The sequence below is a fragment of the Arachis ipaensis genome, chromosome B2 (genome assembly GCF_059453495.1).
Source record: "Arachis ipaensis isolate K30076 ecotype BB chromosome B2, ASM5945349v1, whole genome shotgun sequence".
Lineage (NCBI taxonomy): Eukaryota > Viridiplantae > Streptophyta > Magnoliopsida > Fabales > Fabaceae > Arachis > Arachis ipaensis.
In genome coordinates this window covers 33,477,972-33,486,789 of record NC_142437.1, presented here as the reverse complement: position 1 = coordinate 33,486,789, position 8,818 = coordinate 33,477,972, and the positions used below count along the sequence as shown (strand labels likewise).

The following is an 8,818-nucleotide window of genomic DNA, read 5'->3' as shown; positions in this document are numbered from 1 at the left end:
TTTCTGTAATCCTGCCTCAATATCATATCCCTTGTAAACAAACGTAGCCCGAAAGCCTAGAGAACATCAAATTTGAGAATTCTCAACAAAAAATTGTTTGCTCTATTATTTCACCCAGCACAAGCTTCCACTTCCCAATGAAAAAAACTTCTTTCCAATTTTTTCAAATATCATAAAAACAAATAAAATAAAGGAAGGACAGCACACAGCAGGGCTTCACCATCACTATTTATATTTATATGCATTTTAAAATGTGTCAAGCAACTACAAATGCTCGTGTAAAGGAACAACTATGATACACTAGCAAACAAGATCCTAACACTGGAACATGCAAACAACGACTAAAATAAAAGCATATCACTTAAGAATGATCGAGTCCAATAGTCAACTCTCCCAACAACTCTGCACATTAGCACACAAATTTTAAAAATATACTAGTGTTTGCAACCATTACCGTTGAATATCAAAAGCTAATTCATTGATCCATTTCTAACGAACATAATAAAATTTAAATCTCTAACCTTACCAGTAAGATTCACTAAGCTTGCTGGAATAGGTTATCATTTTTTTCCTTATTTTATTGAGAAGCAAATATAACTAGAGCTATTTACCAAAAAAAAAAAAAACACACACGTACATTCAATCTTGAACCAGCAACCAAAGCCCATTATAGTTCCAAATTAAACTCATTTCACTCCAACTTCTATTTGATAGATTCATCAATCTTTCTTGGAACATGCATAGGCCATTTCCCATTCAACGTGATTATAATTACACAAAAATTAGTAGATGCTCGTAAAGTACATTTAACCATTGCTTTATAAATATTTACAACTAATTAGATTCTAAATACTACTCTACAATGGCTAAATTATGCTTAATTAGTTAGTTATATGGATCAAATGCCAAAACGAAGACATAGACACAATGATGTATAGCTACTAGATTTTGTGATAAACTAGAAAGGAACTTGGATGTTAATATCATTGCATAATTCGAACTTCATGTCAATGATTTCTTTGATCTCGAAAGATCTAGTACAAGCTAACACTAATAATATGCGATCAGCTCAAACTTTACCAGTAAAATGGCACAACGGGTCGTGCCATGTTTGATAAGAATGAACTTCAAAATTTCATCGCCAATATTGCTGATATTGATTCTGTGCAGTGATATCAACCTTGACAAATTAAGCATTCAATGGATTGCTGTTATATGGAAACTCCCGCTTCATTGGAAATTGTTAAATAGAAAATTGGCAACTTAAAAATGAAGGAGGAATGCGAGAGAAGAATGAACATACCTCATAGTTCGATATCTGCAACTCCAACCAAGAAAGAACCCGGGTCGTTAGATCCAAGAAGTGGGATATACTCTGATCCTCTCACATGAACACTAAAGCAAGCTACATTAAGAAACATTTGTTAGCAAGATTTCGGGTGAAAGTTGAATACATTAGAAGACTTGAAACATTTTCAAGACAAACTAAAAAGCTCATTATATGAGCAGAGAATGCATAGGTAGGAATCATCATTATCATCATTCATGCAAGCATCATAATTAAAGGGCAAGAACGACTTTAGATGTAAATACAGTTATAAAAATTAAGAAGATACACTTCTTATAAGCATCAATTACATGAACGCAGGAATAACATCAAGCACTTACGACAACAGAGCACTTATTTCATTATTTTATAATATCCCAATACATTAAAATTTGTAAACAAGTTCTATACTACACTATAAATATTTAAATTATAGGACCCTATAAAAGGGGGACACCAAAGAAAATAATGTAGGCAGCTTATCCTGATAACTGCAACAGGTGGTTGATTCCACAACATAAACTAGTGACCTTGAAATCAAACAGAGACAACTTAACCCTTGTTCCAAAGTTTCCTTAATTTTGTACAATATAAGACTTTATTACAAACTACTAAACTTTAAGGACCTAACATAAAATAAATGAAAAAACAAAATGACCCTTGGTAATTTAACCTTTTAGTTCTCCATCAATTGTTATATTACTATCTTCAGACTCAAGTAAGACTTTTAAGGCATAAAAGTTTATAAAATGAAACTTTCCGTGTTGCTAACATTACCATTCTCTATTTTCATGACACTTTGGAGCATTATTTCCATCTTTGTCTTCATATCATGACTATCACCCATATGTGGCACTACAACTGTAAGCTCTCCGTATATATCACGAGTAAATCTGCATATCTTCTGAGCAAATTCAAGCTCACCATCTGATATCCTACTAATAGCTAGACGCATCAGTTCTCCAGTCAAATCCGCAAGCTGTAAAAGAATGTTCAGCACCTTTAAAAAATAGACGTTGGAGAAAAATCGCAATATGATTTTAAGCATACTTCATGTTCTATAAAAATCATATAACTGTATTAAAAAAAAAGCCAACATAACTGGTTATATTCATTACAGAAAAATCAAGCGCACTTGTAAATCTCTTTGAATGGAAACATATTGTTATATGGTGTTAGTGTATGTGTGTTATCAACTAATATTCTATTAATAGCATAAATAAGTCACTGACATGGATAATAAATAAAATGAAAAAATATATTCACCCCTAATAGATAGTCAAGGATATTTATTTGCAGAGGCTGAAGTGATGGATCACTAAGTGGTAACAATGTGTTGTTTATCTCGTCAAGCGTCAAAAGCATACCATTTTTACAGAAACCGCATAAAGTAGTTGCTTCAACATACTCTTGTATCTGCAAACACTAAAGGCATGTATCAGATGAAAGTATTTTTGTCCTCAACAAAAAAAAAGTTACATTAAGCATACCCAGGCGAGTATGCTCGTCGTAGCTTCCAAAAATCGGTACCCTGCAATTCTTTGACTAGTCGGGACATGTAGTGATCTGGCACTGCTGCTAGATCCTTTTCGGCTTTCTGAAGTACTTCCTCTTTATTATACTTACTCATCCTAGTTAAGACATTAAAATAAAGCATTGCCAATAATATCAGAAAGATTTAACATTTAATCAGTAGCCATCACAAGTAGACCTTGGTTTCATATTTCTTATAATTTTGTTTTTATTAAGATAGAACATTTTCATACTCACTTTATTCACAGACTGCTTAACAAACAGAAGAAAACAAAGGATATGTATAAAGTATGGATATGAGGTTTAATGTGAATAAGATAAGCTTACTGCTAATACAAAACAAACTCATAGTAGTACATCAATTTCAGGGAACAAAATGAGAAGTTGATTCAGATGACTACTTGAAGTATATAAGAAAGCATTGGCAAAAATAATAAAAACAAAGGCCACATATAGATCATGTTTATGTAATTTAGCTGATCCGAGATGGCACTTGAACTAGTTGAAGATCCTAAAATATCCACCCAATGATTCACAAGACTCGAGAGAAACAGAGAGAGAATAATGGAAAAGCGAAAGATAACCTGTGAACTTGAAATATTACTTTTTTGCTACTCATTGTTACATTGCGAATTGCTTTTACCACTCATTCGTTTCTCATTCTACAAAGTACAAACTTAACAATGAGCAGCATATAACAGAACAGGCACAGCTTCTCAATATCCATATGTTTTCTCAACATTCCATGATTCCAATTAATATAAAGCATGTTTCAAGATATCATCATTGAAACAGTTTTCTTAAAGGTCCATGTCGTGTGTGCTAAGATTATCAATTCTAAACATCCTGAATGAATTGAAAACCACTAATCTCAAGAAAGTAAATTAGTAACATAACATTTTTGGTGAGCTTCTATGATGTGCAATGCTTCCTACATAAACAGACCCTCCCACTTCAAAGCACTAATCCTTTAGAGTGTGTTTCAAAGTTGAGGTGTTGGAGGGAAGAACAAACAACAACAACCAGTGATTCTAATTTAATATCCCAAAACTCCCATTACTAATGCAAACGATCAAACAGTTCACTACTCTCCCAAGCAGAAGTTTGAAGAGAGAATTTCCATTTCAATTCAAGTAAATATAATTACTTGGAAAACAAAATGCTATGAATAACATGATATTACCACTTAAACCTTCCAATGATCCCTCACAATCACTTCCTAAACACTGCATAATGCTCCAAATATACATCATCTAAAAAGAAATTATAAATTTATGCACCTGAATGTTTACCCTTCAGCTAAGTTCAACTCAATGTCTACTGGCTACTGAAAATCTATCAGAGTCTCTTGCAAACCAAAATAACGAATCATTAAAAAAAGATTGAAACTTCGAATGAAACAAGAACAAAATAGTTAAAGTAAGGTGTGAAAGCAATAAGAGTAATTACAACGTCATTAAGATATTCAACGTTTGTGAATTGGAAGCCATGAAGAGAGAAACCCTGAAGAATGAAGCGTTGAATGAAAGCAACATCTGTTTGATGAACGACTATACATAAATTTGCACCCACCACTATTTGAGGTTTGGGGTTTTCATTTTTGAAACATTCTCAGGAAAAAAGACGGTACTTTTTTTTTTTGGGACTAAAGAGGGTAGAATTTGGTTTGTATTTCAGTTATTGTTTCTAAAAAGTCTCTATAAAATAAAAATATTTTATTTATCAAATTGTATAAAGATAGAAAAAGTAAAGTTTATATATATTATTAAGAAGCTATAGTAAAATGGCATAGTTTTTCAATCTTCGTACTTATTTAGAGGTCATGGATTTAAATGGCATAGTTTTTTCATACTCATCTAGAGATTGTGTATTCGAGTCTCCTTATCTTTGGTAAAAAAAATTTATATATAGTGTTTTTATATTTTACTAATGTATTAATAGGCACGTTGTACTAAGATTACGGTTCTAAAAATGGGACTGAATTACAAAACTCCTGGCTGATCGAATCGAACCAATACCTTACCAGTTTCTATTAAATGACGGCGTTTAGTCTCCACGTGGTCTCTCTCTCTCTCATCTCTCATATAGACTTCTAAGGCATAAATTTATTTATTATTATAAAGGAGCCTAACAACAAAGTGAATTCCATCCTAAAATCTTAATGCGTGGTAACAAAATCGCAACTGTTCACTATAAATCTCACTTTGACGTGTGCTGAAAGTGCCAGAAGTTCATGATGAATCGCAACTAAAGTCCCTTTTTATCCCTTATATTTAGTGCATGTTATAACATCAACAATCCCAAAACGATAGGATTAATGAACAATACTTTATTCTTATTGGTTGAGTGGGCTTAACCCCATATTGCTAACTGATCTATTCCGTTGTAAAATTTAGTTCGTTTCTTTAAAAGATGTCCTAATTTTTGCGCTATTTGGTGAAATTCAAAAACAGATGAATAACTGTTCTTATATGACAGATGACATGGTCTTTATATATTAGAAGTTGGTAGTTATTTTTTACCATAACTTTTTTAGTTTGGATCTTTTATCCCACCTTCGAGAGAGCTTACAATTCTTTCTGTCATTGGTATGGCTCTAATTAATCAAAAGGTTGGTCGTGTTGCAGACATAAATCCATCCAAACTGGCTTAGAATTAGGGCTGGTAATATATACCCTACCCACGGGTACCCAACCCGGACCAACCCGTTCGGGTAGGGTTGTCTACCCGATCCACTACAGATAGGGTAGGGTACGGTGCGAGTTTGCCTGCAGGTAGGGTAGGGTACGGGTTCAAGGTATACCCTACTCGCACTCCTAATATATTATATAATATATATGTAAAAGTTATCTATGTACTAAAGAAAGTAAGTGTTGAACTCACAATCTTCCTCTTATAAAACTTGAAATAACCACTAAGCTAGTTGATGATCATATTATTTGTAATTTTATGTTGGATTTATTTAAAATTTTATTGTTTTTAATTTTAATTTGAACTTAGTTTTTTATTTTCTATTTTATTAATATGTATAAAATTTGGAATGGTTGAATTTTATGTTTGCTTGAAAATTTTTTGTTTTTCTGTAGGTAAGGTCGGGTAGGGTAGGGTTTAGAACTTTAGAGTGCGGGTAGGGTTAGGGTTGAGAGATTCTCAACCCGCGGGTAGGGTAGGGTAGAGTTTTCAGAAAATTTTCAACTCGCGGGTAGGGTTAAGGTAGAGTCCAAACTCTACTCTACCTTAACCCTACCCATTGCCAGCCCTACTTAGAATTTGGTTTTTGGAGTTATCCGTTTATACGAGCTTCCTAGATCATGGAATTCCACATATATATGTAGCTTAGAATTGGTGCTCCAGGATGAAATGGTGTGTATCCTACTACTACTTAAACTAAAATATGGTGATATTATATGTGTGAAGTTTATATATGTTAATTTTATTTTGTTCTGTTAAAGGTGATCGTATACATTAAACGGCCAATGTGGCGGTTTTTAAGACTACTATTCATGAATATGGAATTTACTCAATGAGAAATTTCATTGTTCAAGCAAATACGAAAGATGTGAGGATAGCCATATATAAGTTCAAGCTGAATTTTTACATGAAAACTTGCGTTAGTGCTCTCTCCGGTGAGATATTTCAATTGACTTTTCGATTCATCTCCTTTCCGAAAATTGAAGCAATTGATGTTGTCAATCTGTAGGCAATACAATGATCAGATCATTGAAAAAATAGTTTATTGACTTGTTTTGGTTTTGTAATTTTGTTTATGGCTAATTTGTTGTATCTTTGTTAGTTTCTTCTAAAGGTGACATTGTATTCGTATTTTTGTCTCCACTGTGGTATAGATTGCATTGGTCACATTATGGGAAATGAGGATGTTAGACCAATGGTTACAAAATCAACGACAAAAAAGTAAGATCCCAACTACACATCCAAGCATTTTTGCATCCAAGTTCAACCAAGCAGACCCAATACCAAAAAAATTACTCTCATCAATGAGAGCGTGTTTGACGAACGAGATTTTTGCCAGTAAAGAATGTCATAAAAACAGTCGCGTTGTAGATATAATTTCTAAACCAACAAAAATCCCTTTCGTGCAAAGTTTTGGTTGTCACAAGTAACAAACCCCTTAAAATTGATAACCGAGTATTTAACCTCGGGTCGTCTTCTCAAGGAACTGCAGGGAAGTATGTTCTTATTATTGGTTATGGAGATTGTAAAATTGGGGTTTCAAGAATGAGGAACGAGTAATTTAATGGCAAGTAAATTAAATGGCAATTGAAAATAGATAAATACTGTAAAGCGAACTTTTGGCAAGGTATCAGAAATTAGAGGTCCTATCCTAGCTATCCTTAGCAATGATGATGATGGTTGAATCCTAATTCCACTTTGTTAACCTTTACTAAGATAAAGGAAGGTCAAGGGATTAATTGGTTTGATCTTCGAATCCTATTTATTTCCTAAGAAAAGATTGGGATTACAGAAGTTCAATTCAATTAACAAAGATAACAATTATCAATTATGCTGTTGAATTGCATAACTCCTAAGTTATTGATTTCTTAACCAAGACCAAAAGGAGAAAAATAAATCTACTTGGAATAAAAATATCTTCAGAGTAAAAGTAACAATAGCATGAATAAGAGAAATCAATATTAAACTGAAATACCTCAAATAACATTAATTCAAATAATCTGTAACATGAAAGGATTCACAAAGTAGCTTGCAAAAGTAAATAAAAGGAATATTGAACCTGATCAAAAGAGAAAATCCTGAAAGTGAATAAAAATCCTAAATCTAAACCCTAATCCTAAAGAGAGAGAGAATCTCTCTCTAAACTAAATCTAATTCATGGAAAGTAAAAATTGGCCAGTCCTCCCTGAATGGATGCATTCCCTCACTTCATAACCTCTGGTCTATGCCTTCTAGACTTGGATTTAGGCCAAAAGGGCTTCAGAAATCGCTGGGAGCGTTTTCTGCAATTTCTGGTGCGTGGCCTCTGTCACGCGTCTGCGTGGGTCACGCGGTCGTGTCATTCGGAGCTTTTCTTGCCACGTGGTCACGTCAGTCATGCGACCGCGTCATGTGCGTTCTGCTTAAGGCGCGCGGTCACGTCAGTCATGCGGCTGCGTCGCTGCTTCTTCGCGCTTGGCACGCGATCGCGTCGTCCATGCGATCGCGTGGATGCCAGTTTCTTCAAGGACTCCGTTTTGTGCTTTCCTTCCATTTTTGTATGTTTTCTTTCCATCCTTTGACTCATTCCTACCTTAGAAGATCTGAAACTACTCAACACACTGATCACGGCATCGAATGGAATTAAAGGTGATTAAAATAATTAATTTAAAAGCATAGGAAACATGTTTTTCACATACATCACATAATAAGGAAGGAGAAGTAAAACCATGCAATTAATATGAATAAGTGGGTGAAGGATTGAATAAATCTCTCAAATTAGGCACAAAATACATCATAAAATATGGGTTTATCAGTGTTACACACACCCAAACCCTAAATGTTGCTTCTCTCTTCGTCCTAGAATATAAAAAAACTATTAGTTCTTCCAACTCAAAACTGCAAGAAAAAAAATTTCAAATCTCTATCAAAATCTCTCAAAATTCTTTCAAATTCTATGCAGAAACTACTGCAAAATTTGGTGGTGCTTTGAGATTATCAACGAAAAACACAGAAAAAGAACAACAATAATTTCTCATCGTACTGATAAAACTACTTATTATTATGTGCAGTTTTCTCCTCTGCACGTTCTCGCAATTCTCGCATTTCTACTAGTTCGGTTTAGGGTTTAGTGAATCGAGTTCTTTAATTTAGTAGATCGAGTTTTCTAATTCAGTGTTTCTTGTTCTTCTCTGTAACTAGGGCATCGAATAGAACTGTGTTGTTAGTTTATTACATCTAATAAATAATTTGGTTCATCTCTAAGTTTAATTGAGTTCATTTACATGC

General features: G+C 33.6%; 1 protein-coding gene across 6 annotated transcripts; it reads right to left on the bottom strand.

Moving 5' to 3' along the window:
• Positions 1-725: 725 nt before the first annotated feature.
• LOC107628285 (uncharacterized) lies at positions 726-4,506 on the bottom strand. 6 transcript variants are annotated; one of them, XM_021115756.2, is made up of 6 exons: positions 4,310-4,506; positions 2,818-2,958; positions 2,695-2,752; positions 2,105-2,306; positions 1,304-1,405; positions 726-1,208 (listed from the first exon to the last, which is right to left on the bottom strand). In XM_021115756.2, exons 1-5 carry the CDS (start codon positions 4,393-4,395, stop codon positions 1,305-1,307), a joined length of 588 nt encoding a protein of 195 aa, XP_020971415.1. In that variant the 5' UTR covers positions 4,396-4,506; the 3' UTR covers positions 726-1,208; position 1,304. The 6 variants fall into 6 exon arrangements, with proteins under 6 accessions (XP_020971415.1, XP_020971414.1, XP_020971418.1 ...); XM_021115755.2 differs by having other exon boundaries at positions 726-1,180; XM_021115759.2 differs by adding an exon at positions 4,141-4,195 and having other exon boundaries at positions 726-1,405; positions 4,310-4,398.
• Positions 4,507-8,818: the final 4,312 nt, after the last annotated feature.